This window comes from Saccopteryx bilineata, chromosome 6, assembly GCF_036850765.1.
Source record: "Saccopteryx bilineata isolate mSacBil1 chromosome 6, mSacBil1_pri_phased_curated, whole genome shotgun sequence".
NCBI classification, from domain to species: Eukaryota; Metazoa; Chordata; class Mammalia; order Chiroptera; family Emballonuridae; genus Saccopteryx; species Saccopteryx bilineata.
The window spans coordinates 205,298,075-205,315,648 of record NC_089495.1 but is presented as its reverse complement, the minus strand read 5'-3'; the positions used below and the strand labels follow the sequence as shown (position 1 = coordinate 205,315,648).

The 17,574-nt window shown below is 58.5% G+C and overlaps 1 protein-coding gene across 3 annotated transcripts in view; it reads left to right on the top strand.

Moving 5' to 3' along the window:
- Positions 1-270: 270 nt before the first annotated feature.
- HM13 (histocompatibility minor 13) overlaps positions 271-17,574 on the top strand; it is a 36,617-nt gene continuing 19,313 nt past the window's right edge. For 2 of the 3 annotated variants that reach the window (XR_010726038.1, XM_066235151.1), the window contains exons 1-3: positions 271-568; positions 11,341-11,439; positions 15,086-15,168. Coding sequence is in view for 2 of the 3 variants with exons in the window: in XM_066235151.1 (XP_066091248.1) it covers positions 386-568; positions 11,341-11,439; positions 15,086-15,168 (365 nt within the window). In the remaining variant the exon portion in view is untranslated. The remainder of the gene's footprint in view (positions 569-11,340; positions 11,440-15,085; positions 15,169-17,574) is intronic. The other variant, XM_066235149.1, reaches the window with a different exon arrangement.

Here is a 17,574-nt window from a genome sequence, read left to right as displayed (position 1 = left end):
CGCATGTATGAATAAACAAAGTCTTAGTTATGAGGATGAGAATATGTGGGGCAGCCTGAGGTTGAAGAGGTTGACTGGGGCAGAGAATCAGATCCTCGGGTTTCCCTCGGGATGGATGCTCACCGCAGTGGTCCAGCGTTCCTTTCCTGACCTCGTCTAGCAAGTTGCTTAGCAACCGGCCCGCCTGGCCCTCCGCCACCGCTAGAGGGCGCGCGGGCGGGGAGGCGTGAACGCGCACGCGTGCGCGGCTGGGACCGGCGAGGAGGCACGTCACTTCCTGTTGCTTTAGGGGAACGTGGCTTTCCCTGCAGCAGCGCCCGCCTTCCCTTCTGCGACTCGGCTGCAGCGGCCGGAACTGGAGTCGGACCGGGAACGCAGCCTCGTGATGGACTCGGCCCTCAGCGACCCGCATAACGGCAGCGCCGAGGGGGGCGGCCCAGCCAACGGCACGGCGCGGCCGCCTTCCACGCCCGAGGGCATCGCGCTGGCCTACGGCAGCCTCCTGCTCATGGCGCTGCTGCCCATCTTCTTCGGCGCCCTGCGCTCCGTGCGCTGCGCCCGCGGCAAGGTAGGGCCGGCGGCAAAACCGGGGCTTCCCGCCTCCCACCCGGGACGCGGCTGACGCGGGGCGGCCTCCGCCCCGCCCCCCCTGGAAGGGACGGACACCTCGTCTCCCTGACAGGGACCCTTCCCCGCCCTGATCACCACAGTGCCCCCACCCCAGGCCCAGGGCCCGCGGCGGCCCTTAGGTTCCCCGGCATCGGGGCACCAGCCCGCGAACCGGCTGCTGACACCTTCCTCGAATAGATCCAGGTTTCCACCCGCCACTAAGACCGTGACACATCCCTCCCCCTGGACAGCATGCTGGTAACGCTGTCCGCCGACCCCTCGCGCTGTGGTTCCGGCACTGATTGTTCTGAGCCTGCTGGACGCAGCCTGACCAGTCAGTCCCCGCCTCGGCTCTGGCTCTGGCCGGTCATCCCGTCGGAGACAGTCGCCTCATCCCGGGCTCTGGGTTAACCTCGAGGTGGGGCCCTGGTCCTGAGAGCTCCTGAATGGGACAAGCTCGTGTCATCCCTGCATTAGCAACCCTGCCTCGCCCCATCCCAGGGTAGATCCTGGAATCTGTGGCTTGAACTGTGCTCTCCAGAGAACCCCCAGATCAGGCCCTGGTCCAGTATGTAACTTAACCCTGGACCAAAGTCCCAGCTCAGCCTACGGTTTCTCACGTCACTTTCTGGGACCAGTTCCCGCCAGCCAGACCCTCAGTACCTGGCTACCTTGGTGCTTTCCTTTTTAACCAGGCATAGACCCCCTTATTTTGCTGGTGTCCGCTCCCTGACAACCAGCCACCCTTGTCTTACCTGTCCAACCCTGAGCCCTGTTCTAATCCCTAACCCTGTTCCCACCCTAAGCCATGACCCTACCTCACAGTAGCCTTTCTCCCTATGCACTAAGACAGTCAGTCCCTGCACCAACCTGGGCCTACCTGCTGAGCACCTGAGCTCCTGTTGGCCTCTCAGGTGAGACCCAGACCTCATCCCTGGCCTTCCTCAACGTCTGTCCCATTGGATACCATAGAGGATCCGAGCACTTCCACCTCTTCCCTTCAGCCCTCTAACCCTCTCGAGCCCGTTGCACCAATGGCTTCTCACTTCCTGGCGCCCAGTTCCCTCCCCACAGCCTCCTGATGTGCGGCTTCCTGCTGCTCCTCCCCACCCAAACCTGAAGTTGAACCCCAAAGAGGGCGGGCCCACAAAGCAGCTGCCACTTTTGAAATTGCTCAAGCCCACGTTCTCGAAACCTTACCCAGCTTGAGCAGTGGCTGAGGCCTGCCATCTTCGTTCCCCAAGATCAGAGAACTCAACTGCTGGCTCTCTCTGTGGTCAGACGCGGAGGGGAGTAGTCAGGAAGGGCTTAGGTGGCCCCTTTCCGTTCTGCCTCTTGTAAGCAGAGTTCAGGCGACCTTCAGCCTCTGTGCTGGACCTTTCGGGCAGACACTTGGTACAGAGAGAAGCTCTGAAATAGACCAGGACATGGGAGGTGAGGGCCAGTATGTGTAAGCTGGGCAGTTTCTCTGAGGTTAATTCCTGGTACCTTCTGTGTATGGATCCCTAATCTCTTCACAACACACCCTTCAGGCAACAAAGTTTCCTGAACATCTGTTACTATCTAGGGGATGCTGCACAGATGAGTGGGTCAGAGCCCTGTGTCCGGTGAGTCTGGTGTCTGGAGGAGGGAGGAATAACTGTCTGTGACTGGAATACAGGTAGGGCTCAGGGTTTAGAGATAGAGGCTGAGCACACCCGGGGCAGGGCAGGACGGTTTTCTGCTAAGGTGGGCTTGAGTCTTGATGTAGAAGACAGTCTAGGAATGAGGAAACCAGGCCAGCAGGGGTGCAAGGCAGTTCAGAAGATGGTGTGGCTGGAGCAGAGGCTCTGGATGGAAGAGAGCTTTAGATCCACTGGCGCCTCTAAACACCTGCCCCCACTCCCAGCATCTCCTGTGGGACAGCGGGGGTTGGAAAACTATACAGGAAGTTGCAAACAGCCTGATCCTTACTTAGTAGCCTCCCACCTCTAGAATATTCTACAGTTTACAAAGCCTTCTCCCAGCAACTGAGGGGTGGCAGGCAGAGCCAGTTTTATTATCCCCATTGTCCTGAGAAAGAAACCTGAGGGTCACAGAAATGACTCTTCTGAAGATCACTCTGCCAACTAGGGACAGAGCCAGGTGTCTCGAGTCCTAGTCTGGTGCCCCTCAGTGATCCACAGTGGCATCTTGGCCTGTGAAAAGCACAGGCCAGATGACTTCCTTTTTTCTACCCTGAGTCATGCTTCCCTGGTCATTTGGCAAGGAGAGAAGAGTCAGCATGGGGGTCCGAGAGTTTGGATTTCCTACCAGAGTTAAAGCCCGAAGCAAGCGGAGAGAGAGAGGGCATGTGAGGACAGAAGTATCCCTGGGGCCAGCTGTCCGTAGCAGGCAGGGCGAATTGTGAAATCCCGGGGAGAAAAAAGTGGAGCATCCAGGAGTGTGTTAGGACGAAGTGGGTATGGGAGGAGTCACCTTAGAGGTGCCCGTCCCTGTCAGAGACCCGTGTTCCCAGAAGGGAGCAAGTCCCTGGCCTCGCGATGCCTGCACTGCAGATTGCTTCAGAGTCCCTCGGCCTGTGACTCAGGGGGCCCTTCAGCCAGCTGGACTGGGTGCCTGCCCTGTGCCAGCCTTGGGCCGGGGACCAGGAGTGCCAGGACAAGGAAGGCCAAGCCCCGCCCTCACAGAGCTCAGTCATCAAGGAGATGCAGATGTGTGCCCCGCCAACTCAGCTGGATGCTGAGGTGCCCCTGGGGTTGGCAGCGTTTGTCTTCGTGTGGAGAGTTCAGCTGGCAGAACAGGAAGAGCGGGAGGCCCGGGGCCACGAAGTGTGTTCAGAGAGGCCGGGGGTAGCGGGATGTGAGCCCAGCACAGCGGCTTGGAGGGGCGGCAGGAAGAGGCTCAGGGAGCCCAGGGCCTTTCTGGGGTCTTGAATCCTGAAGGCAACGCAACAGCTAATCTTCAATTACAAAATTACTACACACTCGCGCTGGGGGGGGGATTCCAGCCGTGCAGAAGTATAAGGAAAAGCGTCCCCATCAGTGCCACTCCTTGGAAGTAACCCAGTTGGCTGTTAGATGTGTAACCTTCCAGAACTTTTTTTGTGTTTATAAAAGCATATGGATGTGCCTGGGTATGTATCCATATGTAAATTTATTTTTATAAGAATGGGGCTTTATAGAGTATAATGCTCTGCAACTTGATTTTTTCTCTATCAAAGTCTTAGTCATTCTCCTGTGTCAGCACATGGGGATCTGCCTCATTGGTCGTAGCGGGGCGTAGGGGAACACATGCCCATGGTATAGAATTCCAGGGGAACAGAGGGGTGCCCAGTGAGTCCTCCCACCCCGCTGCCCGAGTTCCCTGCCGAGGGGCAGACCCTGATCCTTGTTTCTTGGATAACTCCAAGAGATTCCGTGCCTTTACAAATAAACATGCTTCCCCCGCTTCTGTTACATGACAGTTACTGTATATTTTGTTATAGATACACTCTTTTTTGCCCCTGTCTTTTTTTTCCATTGAATGTACGTTGGCAGTAAATATGCCAGTACCTGTGGAGTGGGTGTGTTCTCCCGATAGCTGTACGGTGTCCAGCCTGCCCCCCAAAAGCGTGACTCCCGGACCAGCAGCGACAGAATCACTTGGGAACTTGTGCAGAATGCAAATTCTGAGTGAGGACCTCAGGTGGGCCCAGCAGTCTGTCTTGACAGGCCCTCCGGGTGATTCTGACGTGTGCTCAAGTGCGAGGCCCCTGCCTCGAAGCCCTCTGCTGGGCACTGAGGTGGTGTCAGTCTTTTGCTGTTCTGAGTCACGCTGAAATTAATCTTGTACAGTTACTTTAGGCTTATCTGTGTGTTTGTAGGATAAATTCCTTGAGATTGGTTTGCTGGGGTCAAAGGCGATGTGCTATAGCTTTATGAAATTAATCCACCATAGGGGTGGTATCTGTTTACACCCCTACCAGCAGTGACCTCGATTCCTGCATAATGGCTGCCTGGTAGTCCTTTCTCCGGAGGTTTTCAGCCAGGTGTGTGACACCATCAGGTCTAGGCTCAGACAGTGCTCCTGCAGGAGGGAGAGAGGGAGAGGCTCCAGACAGTGCTCCTGCAGGAGGGAGAAAGGGAGGGGCTCAGACAGTGCTCGTGCGGGAGGGAGAGAGGGAGGGGCTCCGGACAGTGCTCCTGCGGGAGGGAGAGAGGGAGGGGCTCCGGACAGTGCTCCTGCGGGAGGGAGAGAGGGAGAGGCTCCGGACAGTGCTCCTGCGGGAGGGAGAGAGGGAGGGGCTCCGGACAGTGCTCCTGCGGGAGGGAGAGAGGAAGAGGCTCCGGACAGTGCTCCTGCGGGAGGGAGAAAGGCAGGGGCTCCGGACAGTGCTCCTGCGGGAGGGAGAGAGGGAGAGGCTCCGGACAGTGCTCCTGCGGGAGGGAGAGAGGAAGAGGCTCCGGACAGTGCTCCTGCGGGAGGGAGAGAGGGAGGGGCTCCGGACAGTGCTCCTGCGGGAGGGAGAGAGGGAGAGGCTCCGGACAGTGCTCCTGCGGGAGGGAGAGAGGGAGAGGCTCCGGACAGTGCTCCTGCGGGAGGGAGAGAGGCAGGGGCTCCGGACAGTGCTCCTGCGGGAGGGAGAGAGGGAGAGGCTCCGGACAGTGCTCCTGCGGGAGGGAGAGAGGCAGGGGCTCCGGACAGTGCTCCTGCGGGAGGGAGAGAGGGAGGGGCTCCGGACAGTGCTCCTGCGGGAGGGAGAGAGGGAGGGGCTCCGGACAGTGCTCCTGCGGGAGGGAGAGAGGGAGGGGCTCCGGACAGTGCTCCTGCGGGAGGGAGAGAGGGAGGGGCTCCGGACAGTGCTCCTGCGGGAGGGAGAGAGGGAGGGGCTCCGGACAGTGCTCCTGCGGGAGGGAGAGAGGGAGAGGCTCCGGACAGTGCTCCTGCGGGAGGGAGAGAGGGAGAGGCTCCGGACAGTGCTCCTGCGGGAGGGAGAGAGGGAGGGGCTCCGGACAGTGCTCCTGCGGGAGGGAGAGAGGCAGGGGCTCCGGACAGTGCTCCTGCGGGAGGGAGAGAGGGAGAGGCTCCGGACAGTGCTCCTGCGGGAGGGAGAGAGGCAGGGGCTCCGGACAGTGCTCCTGCGGGAGGGAGAGAGGGAGGGGCTCCGGACAGTGCTCCTGCGGGAGGGAGAGAGGCAGGGGCTCCGGACAGTGCTCCTGCGGGAGGGAGAGAGGGAGGGGCTCCGGACAGTGCTCCTGCGGGAGGGAGAGAGGGAGAGGCTCCGGACAGTGCTCCTGCGGGAGGGAGAGAGGGAGGGGCTCCGGACAGTGCTCCTGCGGGAGGGAGAGAGGCAGGGGCTCCGGACAGTGCTCCTGCGGGAGGGAGAGAGGGCGGGGCTCCGGACAGTGCTCCTGCGGGAGGGAGAGAGGGAGAGGCTCCGGACAGTGCTCCTGCGGGAGGGAGAGAGGGAGGGGCTCCGGACAGTGCTCCTGCGGGAGGGAGAGAGGGAGAGGCTCCGGACAGTGCTCCTGCGGGAGGGAGAGAGGGAGAGGCTCCGGACAGTGCTCCTGCGGGAGGGAGAGAGGGAGGGGCTCCGGACAGTGCTCCTGCGGGAGGGAGAGAGGAAGAGGCTCCGGACAGTGCTCCTGCGGGAGGGAGAGAGGGAGGGGCTCCGGACAGTGCTCCTGCGGGAGGGAGAGAGGGAGGGGCTCCGGACAGTGCTCCTGCGGGAGGGAGAGAGGGAGGGGCTCCGGACAGTGCTCCTGCGGGAGGGAGAGAGGGAGGGGCTCCGGACAGTGCTCCTGCGGGAGGGAGAGAGGGAGGGGCTCCGGACAGTGCTCCTGCGGGAGGGAGAGAGGGAGGGGCTCCGGACAGTGCTCCTGCGGGAGGGAGAGAGGAAGAGGCTCCGGACAGTGCTCCTGCGGGAGGGAGAAAGGAAGAGGCTCCGGACAGTGCTCCTGCGGGAGGGAGAGAGGGAGAGGCTCCGGACAGTGCTCCTGCGGGAGGGAGAGAGGGAGAGGCTCCGGACAGTGCTCCTGCGGGAGGGAGAGAGGGAGGGGCTCCGGACAGTGCTCCTGCGGGAGGGAGAGAGGGAGGGGCTCCGGACAGTGCTCCTGCGGGAGGGAGAGAGGGAGAGGCTCCGGACAGTGCTCCTGCGGGAGGGAGAGAGGAAGAGGCTCCGGACAGTGCTCCTGCGGGAGGGAGAGAGGCAGGGGCTCCGGACAGTGCTCCTGCGGGAGGGAGAGAGGAAGGGGCTCCGGACAGTGCTCCTGCGGGAGGGAGAGAGGAAGAGGCTCCGGACAGTGCTCCTGCGGGAGGGAGAGAGGGAGGGGCTCCGGACAGTGCTCCTGCGGGAGGGAGGGAGGGAGGGGCTCCGGACAGTGCTCCTGCGGGAGGGAGAGGCTCCGGACAGTGCTCCTGCGGGAGGGAGAGAGGGAGGGGCTCCGGACAGTGCTCCTGCGGGAGGGAGAGAGGGAGGGGCTCCGGACAGTGCTCCTGCGGGAGGGAGAGAGGGAGGGGCTCCGGACAGTGCTCCTGCGGGAGGGAGAGAGGGAGGGGCTCCGGACAGTGCTCCTGCGGGAGGGAGAGAGGGAGGGGCTCCGGACAGTGCTCCTGCGGGAGGGAGAGAGGGAGAGGCTCCGGACAGTGCTCCTGCGGGAGGGAGAGAGGGAGGGGCTCCGGACAGTGCTCCTGCGGGAGGGAGAGAGGGAGGGGCTCCGGACAGTGCTCCTGCGGGAGGGAGAGAGGCAGGGGCTCCGGACAGTGCTCCTGCGGGAGGGAGAGAGGGAGGGGCTCCGGACAGTGCTCCTGCGGGAGGGAGAGAGGGAGGGGCTCCGGACAGTGCTCCTGCGGGAGGGAGAGAGGCAGGGGCTCCGGACAGTGCTCCTGCGGGAGGGAGAGAGGGAGAGGCTCCGGACAGTGCTCCTGCGGGAGGGAGAGAGGGAGGGGCTCCGGACAGTGCTCCTGCGGGAGGGAGAGAGGGAGGGGCTCCGGACAGTGCTCCTGCGGGAGGGAGAGAGGGAGGGGCTCCGGACAGTGCTCCTGCGGGAGGGAGAGAGGCAGGGGCTCCGGACAGTGCTCCTGCGGGAGGGAGAGAGGCAGGGGCTCCGGACAGTGCTCCTGCGGGAGGGAGAGAGGCAGGGGCTCCGGACAGTGCTCCTGCGGGAGGGAGAAGGGGAGGACGCTGGTGAGGTGGTCGGGAGCAAAGGGCTGGGTGAGGGACCATTCGGGAAACGCTTGGGAAGCAGAATTGCAGCAGGGTGAGAGGGTGAGGGAGCAGACCTGGAGGGGAGGGCGAGAGACCCCGCAGTCTCAGCCGGAGCGATGGAGTAATGGGTCCCCGAATCGCAGAGCGTTTCTGGGGCGCGGCCTGGACCGGGGACTCCCAACGCTCAGGCGGAACCAGTGGCTTGAAGCCAGGCGTCTGTCTTCCCTCCCTGCTTCTGCTTCTGCCCGGATACCTGAGCATCCAGAGTGTCACTGGGAGCTAAATTTATTTCTGCTATTTGTGTCAGATTTCCCCTCACTCTCTAATTGCGTTTCATGTGTCAGAAGCTATTGCATTTGCATAGGAGTGGCTGGTTAAAAAAAATCCGAATTGAATTAGGAGGGAATCCTAACAACATCTAGTCTTCTTGTGGCTACGAAGGTGAACAGTTCTGTCGCCAAGAGTCTGTTCCTGGGAAAGGTCTCGGCTCCCTGAGCATCTTGTCACGACCTTCCGGCAGAAATTTCCAGACAAGAAACGTTGAAGGTACCTAGGGGGAACTTAGGCTGTGGGACCAGACGGCCGCAGTGTGAACCCTGCCTCTGCCACCAGCGAGCCGTGGGACCTTAAAGCAAGTCATTTCGCCTCTCTGCGCCTCAGTTTCCCCATCTATAAGATGGAGCTGCTTCATAGGGTTTTTTGGAGCATGAAATCATGTAGAGACTCGTGCTGCTTGGCCCCTAGAAAGCTCTCTGTAAGTGTTATCCTTGTTCTGTTACTGTCAGTCGGGTTTCAAGCCTCCCATCCTGACTCAGCATTATGGCAGGGGATATTTATAGCAGTCACCCGCGGAGGAGACCTGATTCCTCTGTATGATGGAGCATCTGTGCAGCCTGGCATGTCGTCAGATACTAATGAAGCCTCTTTCCGCCCAGGATGCTGGGCTGAGAGGACAGGAGCACGTGGAAGGGAGCCCTGACGCGTCCCCATACACGTTCACACCCGTGTGCTGGACCGTCCAGGTCTTGCGTGGGTGGCCCTGCGCCATCCCCCACAGACACCCCCTACTTCCGTGCAGGAGTAATGTCCTGCCCGCTTTCCCGTGATTCCCTTGTGCGCAGTAATACAAACTGGCCGGCTTGAGTGACAAGCTCAGCACACAGCACTAAATATTCCAGGGTGAAAGTCGTAGACTCCTGACAGCTCCCGCTACAGCTGAGGAAACCGAGGCTCTGAGAGAGCCCCTCCAAGGTCCCACAGCTAGGGGGTGGGAGGGACAGCGCGGGCGGCAGACGGGGCTGGCTGACATCAGAGCCCTCGCTCGAGCATTTGGCACACATACCGTGCGTTGCACTGGTGTGCGTGTCGCATTTTGTCACGTGGCACAGTGTATGGTGATATTCTGTCCACTGCCAAGGTCTTGGCCTGCCTGCGAACTCTTCGCAATCAGGAGCTCAATTGTGTGTGTGTGTGTGTGTGTGTGTGTGTGTGTGTCAGTGCTGCCCATCCACCCCTAACCCTGGGCCTCAGCGTGCGGACGTGGGGCTTTGAGGAAGGGGCCCCCCGGAGAAGCACAGCTCCTCAAATGGTCACAGCACCTTACAGTGCACCAGGCTCTTGCACATCCCAGGTCGCAGTGGCTTTAAGCCGCTTGGCCCTCTTAGAGGTAGTAACACAAGACATTGTCATCTGTTTGACAGGTGAGTGAGTGATTTGTCTTGGTCACCCAGCAAGCCATTAACAGAGCACTCAACACCGTGGCTATACTTAATATGCATCACTTTGCACGTGTGTGAATTATAGCTGTAGAAAAATTCCCGGAAGGGGAATTGCTTGGGCAAGGGCATGTGCATCTGTGATTGTGACGGCTGCTGCCAACGTGCTTGCCACGGCGAGACCAGCGCAGCCCTGCCAGCAGAGCGGTCAGTGCCTGCCTTCCCCACGTCCTCACCAGCTCGCTGTGTTAGCAGACGTGTGGGGTTTTGCCATTCTGACAACGAAAGATGGAATCTCAGTGCACTGTAACGAGCTTCTCTTATTGAGAGGGAGGATGGACGTTCCTGTGACGAAGAGCCATTTGTAGTTTCTGCTCCATGACCCTTCCTTCTCTCTGTACCTCGAGCACATGCCGGTTACGATTTGACACACCTGCCACGTTGCCCTCCCAGTTTGTACGCAGATGGGTGGCATACAGGCACCCCGGTTCCCCACCTCTCCATCCGCTCGTGGTCATTGCAGGGGCTTCCTGCCTTGCACCCCGCATCCTCTCCCTTCTGCAGCCTTCCACCCCGGTGCGGAACGGCCCCCCGGGGCCAAAACCCACCTCCCCAGGCTGCTGCCCCCTGGGTTCTTCTGCCCTGTTGGCTTTTAAGAGGCAGCTGTGAGCCACACTGTGAATGAGACTCTGCAGCTGACTGTGACCCCCTCCTTCTCTTCGGAGTGCCTATGCCTTTTTCATAGGACGGACGTGATGCGGGATCTCGGGCCCTCCGTGCGTCTGTGGCTCTCGTGGAAAGAGCGTCTCTTTGGCGTGAGCAGAATCTGGTGTTGCTAGGACTTTCTGTAGCCAGAGTGGAAAATGAAGTCGGACAGAACACGCAGTGAGAGTCGTGGTTGGGAGGTAGGCTCATCCCAGTGGGGGGAAGAGGAAGAGCCTTGTGGCAGCCACACTTGCTGGGTCCTTTGAAGACTGAGGACTGAGGACTGCCCAGCAGAGGGCCCAAGGGCACCATGACCCTGAACGTGAAAATCGAGGGATTCTCATTAGTCTTCCAGTGTGAGTTCTGGAGAGCTGTCTAGTCTGTGTTGCCGGTTACTCCCTTTCGCATGTTTCCCGTATTTATAATACTGAGATGGTTTTGATTGCGTTCAGTTCTTTCTCGCTAAGTATCTGTCCCCTGCCAGCTCTTTGCCCCGACACATCCCTGCTGGCCACCGCCTCCGCCGTTGTGAATCATAGTTGTGGCTTTCACGCTTACCAGGTTCGGTTTCCCAAAATTCCTTAAGGTTTAAGTGTTGTCAAGATTTGCTTCTTGCCCTCGGTGCCTTCTGTGTATGGGTGTGGGCACCGTTAGTCTTGTTTGTTGGTGGTTTATTTCCTCTGAGTGCTCACTACCGACTGGACAACGGATTGCACACATTTGCCTCTGAGCTGATCCGTAGGAAAGTGGAAATAGTTCTCGTGAGTTCCAGGACAGCTGTGTTGTCACCGGCTTCCAGGGGTTGGGTGTTGTTGTTTCCAGTTATTACACACCACGACTGCCCCTGCCGTAGCTCTTATCCCTAGACACACTGCATGAGCCGGGGTCCTCCCGTCGGGGAACAGATCTCCTCGGTGGCAACAGTGGGATCAGAGCGCCTTGCCCCGGAGTGGCACCGCTGGCAGAGGGAACAGCGTTAACATTAACAAAGCCTGGAGTTAAGGGACCCCTGTGGCACCTAACTGGGCTGGGCCAGACAGGGAGAAGGGGGTGGATGAGCTGCTGGGGCACCGGATTCGCATGTGCCCAGCCCTGGCCACCAGGCACGGCCCGCTCGGCGCTCACCATGCTTCTTTCCCGCAGAATGCCTCCGACATGCCAGAGACCATCACCAGCCGGGATGCCGCCCGCTTCCCCATCATCGCCAGCTGCACCCTCCTGGGGCTCTATCTCTTTTTCAAAGTAAGTCTTTGACGCCTGCTGGGTCATTTGGTTTCAGTAACTTTATTTTGTTTTTTTTCCATCACAGAAGACATGCATGTTCATTTCTAGAAAACAAAGAACAGGAAAAAAAGTCATAATAACTCACCACGCCACCCACTGCCCAGAGACAACCTGTTGGTGTTTGGGAGTCTGTCCCACCAGTCAGCTTTCCTGCCTGGAGCTTTTGTTTTGTTCTCATGACACCCACTTGGTTCACGGCACTATTTACGTTGGGATGGGGTGTAGCTTGCGCCTCAGATGTACCTCTACTGTACTAATTGCTTTTCTTTTTTTTTAATTTATCGAGGTTTATTTTCCCAATAAGAGTTACACAGGCTCAGTGTTGAAAACCTGGAAAGCACTGAAAAGTAAAAAGGGAAAAACAGCAGCCATCCAAAACCCCCCTACCAGAGACGGTCCCAGACCCCCTGTGGAGGTGTGTCCTTCCTCCGTTCATCCGGTGCATGGTTTCGCCATAGCTGTGACGTGTGGTGTGTTCAGTTCCGTAGCCTTCCTGTTGATGACGTTGTAAGCATTTCCTCGTGTTCCTGCAAACTCACACCTTTTTTTTTTACTATAATGTGTCTTATTTTCTATTATAAAAGTAATATAGACAGAAAACTTAAAAGGAGGGGGAAATATCGAGAGGGGAAAACGCAAAGGTGATCCCTTTTGACATCTTGGGCTGTCGCAGGCTTCTAACAAGCATATTTTTAACATAATAGCCATTATAACAGTCGTGTCATGCCGTGTTGTGTTTTGTTTTGTTTTGTTTTGTTTGTAGTAGTATATGTCACAGGCACCTTTTTCCCCGCCAGTGACTCCCTGGCCAGGTGACTCTGTTGGTTAAAGCATTGTCCCAAAGCACAAAGGTCGTGGGTTTGATCCCTGGTGAGGGCACAACAGGAACAGATCAATGTCTTCTCCCTTTCTCTCTCCCTGTCTCTCCCCTCTTCCTCTCATTCCCTTCCTTCCTCTTTCATTAAAAAATTTTAAAAAGGGAGGGAGGGAGGGAAGGAAGAAAGGAAAAATTTTTCAAGAACAACCTTTAATTTACATTTTAAAAATACCACATACATGGTTAACTTTTTTTTTCAGTCTAGGGGAAAGAGCAAATGAGCTATAATCCTCTCAATACAGTTTCTTATAAATCTTTTCTGTATAGATTTACATTGATGTTAAAATTTTGAAATAAATACTTGTCCCACCACACGATTTTTACCAGGGAGATATTTTGGTATCCAGACAGTTAAAGCTACCTCACTCTTTATTAACAGCCGCTTCGGGCTCTGTTGTACCGGATGCGCCCCGAGGGGCACTTAGTGCTGTGGCGCTGGGGCATCCCAGCAGCGTGCGGGACCGTCTCCGGGCATGGGTCCCGGCCCGCGCACATATCCACAGGAGTGCCTGCAGCAGGTTCACCAGGTCAGACAGCATCTCTGTCTGTAATTTGACAGATAGTGCCACATCCCTCCAAAGAGACTGTGCCAGTTGACGCTCCCGCTAACAGTTCCAGGTGGGCTCGCATCCCTGCATTCTCACCTGTATTGGGTAGCGTCCAAATTCTTTGTTCTTACCAGTCTGCAAATGAGTCAAAATCTAATTGCTAATGCCTGCTTCCTGCTCCATCACTCCCGCATTGTGGGATCCAGAACTAGGCCTCTTAATGGGCTCAGTGTCCCCCAAGCAGATACACCATGGTTGATTACCCTCATTCCCCCCACTTTAAAGAGAAGAAGAATCATTCTGATTTTTACTCTTACCAATAAATAAGAATGAGTCAAGTAACATTAGGTATTCCTTGGTTGTTTCTTTTTTCTTTCCTTTCCCTTCCCTCCCTCCCTCTTTCCCTCCCTTCCTCCCTCCCTGCCTGCCTGCCTTCCGTTGAGTTTTTATCAAATGCTCCCTGGCACCCGCCATCAGTCCAGGCCGGGTCCCCCTCCACCCCTGACGCCCCCTCCCTTTCCCTCTGCCTGAGGCACCTGCTCTGGAGATTTGATGTAAGTCCTTAGAGGTGCGTCTCCTGGTGAAACCTGGGGCGTTGGTGCGTCTGTGCGTAGTGGGAGGGCTCTAGCTTCCCTCAGCATGTCGCATGGTGAGCACACCTTCCTCCCCCCATGCTGCCGGTAGCTCTCTGTGGCTCTCTTTGCCCTTCGCCCGCTGCCTCTGCCTTGGCTTTCTGTAGCGACTCCTCGAGTCTGCTGTGCTAAGTCGGGAGTCCACGTCCTGGCCCTGGCCTCCCGACCTCCACGTCTCAGTGTCTAGGACTCCTCCCTTCGGCCAGGCTCCCCAGAAAGGAATCTCTGGCAGCGGAGGGTGTGCACGTTCTTGCTTAGGGCGCCGGGCACCTGCCGCTCAGCCTGTCCTCCTGGCAGGCCAGCCCAGCCCGCCGTGTGCCAGGGGACGCGGCATACCTCTTCCCCGCGCCTCCAGCATGTCCACATTGACATTTCTGACAGGCAGCCGCCCGGACAACAGCCACCAGCTTCGTCCCAGGCTCCAGAAGGACGGCTGCCTGGGTGCTCCACAGCAGCTGAGCCACCCGGCCCTTCCCTCCTGTCCTCCCAGTGGGGCGCTGGAGTTTGTAACGTTTCTCCAGATCGAGAAATGAATCCCATCTCATCTAAGACCAGTTACTGTGAAGCAGCTCATAAAAATTAAACTTTCTAGCGGCCAACGCAGGGAAAAAGTGAGACACGATTCCTAGTCCACACGGGCCAGCCAACCAGAAGCTCAGTGGTCATCCAGGGGTGTTTCCCAAGGGCCGCCTCGAAGGGACCCGGTGAGAGGCCCACTGCAGTATCCCGGGTCAGACGCAGCCCGCAGGCCCATGTGGACAGGTCTTAAGTAATCACCGAGGCGGATGGGCCGGCACAGTCCCAAGAAGGGCTGGGAATGCAGGGCCCGTAGCGCCGGGAGAGCACGGAAGAGCCATCGTGGAGTGGGCCCTGCTCCACCCAGACCTTCCGTGTTAGCCAGCAGCACCTCCCTCCACCTCGCTGCCCAGCCGGAAACCCCGGGGCCGTGCCCCTGCTCCTTCTCAGCCCACACGGCCAGCCCCTTGGCATGGCCTGCGTCCCCAGTTCCAGAGTAGGTCTGGACTCTGACCGCCGCCCATCACCTCCCCCCCACTGTCCCGGCCCAGGGCAGCGTCCTGCCTCCGCTGGACTGTGCAGGGCCCGCCTCACGGGCCTGCTTCCACTCTACCCCGTAGACCATGCGTCCCCAGACTACGGCCCGCGGACGGCCCTCTAAGGCCATTTATCCGGCCCCTACCCCACTTCCGGAAGGGGCACCTCTTTCATTGGTGGTCAGTGAGAGGAGCACTGTATGTGGCGGCCCTCCAACGGTCTGAGGGACAGTGAACTGGCCCCCTGTGTAAAAAGTTAGGGGACCCCTGCCGTAGACCGTCCTCCGCACATGGTCCTTGGGGGGTGCCTCTGCGGGCCTCTCCTTTTCCCCACGGCCACGGAGACTAGCAGCCCCCAGTGCTGTTCGAGATGCTTCCTGACGCAGTCCTTGACTCCAGGGGGCGCGACCAGCCCCCAGAAGCAAAGCGGGACTGTGGTGTCCGCGTGGCCGCCCACGACCTGACCCTGCGTTTCTCCTTGTGTCTCCGCCTCAGATCTTCTCCCAGGAGTACATCAACCTCTTGCTGTCCATGTACTTCTTCGTGCTGGGGATCCTGGCCCTGTCCCACACCATCAGGTCAGAAGGCATCTCTGCAGCCTTTGAAGCAGCTTGGTCAGGAGCCAGGACAGGTTCTGGCTGAGAACGTGGCCTCTGGCGTCATTCAGAGCCAGGTTTGAATCCTGGCTGTAAGACTGCAGGGGCTTCCCCCCCTTCCCCAGGTTACTCCGCGGGGGACCCAGGGCGAGAGCCAGCACCACTCTGGGCCACAGTTTCCTTACCGGGAGGGACGGGCGTGTTGCCTGCTTGTTGGGAAAGTAACATTTGTCAACAGTAATGTGTCACTTGTCACAGGACTGAGCTGAGGGATGCCAGGGCCCCGTCAGGCATTCACGCCCGCAGTGCGGAGCCCTACGCAGGGCGCCTCGCACGCGGTCTTACTCCGCGAGAGAGGGCAGCGCGGTGAGAAGTCAGGGGCGCAAGCTCTGGGATTTGACTGCCTGGCTTTGACTCCAGACTCTGTCACTTAATAGCCCCGTGACTTTGGGCAAGTTACTTCATTGCTGTGGCTTTAATTTCCTCACCCGAGTGTGGAGGAAGACGCTAGTACCTTTCCTCGTCAGTCATGAGAAGAGCTTTTAGCACAGTACCTGAGATGTAACGTGCTCGGTAACGGCTGACCCGTGTTGTTGTAACCTGCCAGACACCCTCATAAGGCTAGCTTCTGCTTTTGATCCTGTTACATTTGGAAACTGAAGCTCAGAGAGGTAAACAAATTTGCTAAGGTCACACAGCTGATAAGCAGCAGAGCCAAGATTCAAACCCAGGTCTTTGTGGCCCCAGACCTCTTCCCACTGTCACCTGCTCAAATTGCCACATGCTTGTGTCAGGTTAGTGGGGACGAAGAGCCTAAGTCAGTGACCCTCAGGTGGGGCTGCTGTCGGCATTTCGGACATGCCAGTTCTCTGTCGTCATAAACACGTGGCATTCCTCGCCCTCTTCCCAAGCGGGAACTGTGTCCTCAGCCCAGCTACGCAGGCCTCCCCGTCTGTGTCCATCTGGCCCCTGGACGTGGTACAGTCCAAGCTGAGGACCACTGACAGACCACGAGGTGGCCAGCAGACCAGGGAGCATTCCCAAAAGGAAGGAACGCGGCTCAGACTCAGCTCGGAGGGGCTGGCAGCCTGGGAGAGGCCGGGAGCTGGAGGGTCCGTGCATGGCGAGGGGCGGTCAGAGCAGTGCAGAGAGAAAGTAGGGTGTGCTCTCAGCGGCACTGAAAGCCAGGGTAAGCTTGGCCGCATTCCTCTGGGCCTGCTGGCGGGCTAGCGTGGGTGTCGGGGCCGTGAGCTCCAGGGGCTGTGAGCTCAGGAGTCCGATGGCCCAGAGCCGCGGCCTCGGCTGCTGCAGTTTGTAGAGGCCGCTCCCGTTCCCCACACCCCCACCTCTCCCCTGTCAGGTGGGGAGCCGCCACACCTCTCCTGGTGGGGCGCAGGGCAGACCGGGCATGCTACAGACCTGTGACCCGCCCAGGCACAGTGCCAAGCGCATGTGAATGAGCTGCTGGCCTGGGGTCCCAGCCGGGACTTGACCTCTGGTCTCTGACTCAGTTCAGTGTTGTGTGACTGCGCCTACCTTCCTTTGCCCACAAAGTCCTGGTCTGGCCACCTTGGGAGAACCCTAGTCCAGCCCCCATCCTACAAAATCAAGCACAGCTCTGTGATTTGGCCTTAGCAAGACAGTGCCTGACCCCTCATCCATCCTCCGAGCCACACCTCTCCTGCCTGACCTGTGGTGGCGCAGTGGATAAAGCGCCGACCTGGAATGCTGAGGTCACCGGTTCGAAACACCGGGCTTGCCCAGTCAAGGCATACATGGAAAGCAACTACTACGAGTTGATGCTGCCTGCTCCTCCCCCATCCCCTTTCTCTCTCTCCTCTCAAACAGGGACCCAGGGTGGGGTGGGGTCCAGGAAGTCACTTCCAGCCCTGGGACCCATCCTTGCCCATCTTGATTAGGATCTCCCCCCACCCCACCCCCCACTGCCATCCCACCCAGCATCTGTGAGAGGCTTGAGACCCCACCCCTCCCCACAGCCCAACCACCATCACACAGAGAGAACCAGTGTGTATCTGATAGCCGCTGTAGGCCACGTGCTGGGGCGACGCGTATTCCATGATTATCTCCACAGCCCAGCCAGAGGGCCCCCCCAGCCAGAGAGCCCCCCAGCCAACTGCCCAAGCAGAGTATTTTGAACCTGGATTGTTTTGACACCAAAGACATTATTCTCCTTTAGAACAATAACTGAAGAATATTGTCCCGAATCTGTCATGGGTTAGCTAAGAAACAGTTGTCTGTCTGCCTTTTAACGAACTCTTCGTTTTTACTGATAGACGTTATCAACAGCAAATAGAACCGGCAGCAGCTAAAACTGCACGTGGTAGGGTTTGTAAGGGACTGAGAGAGAGTTGTTTCGAGAATTAAATT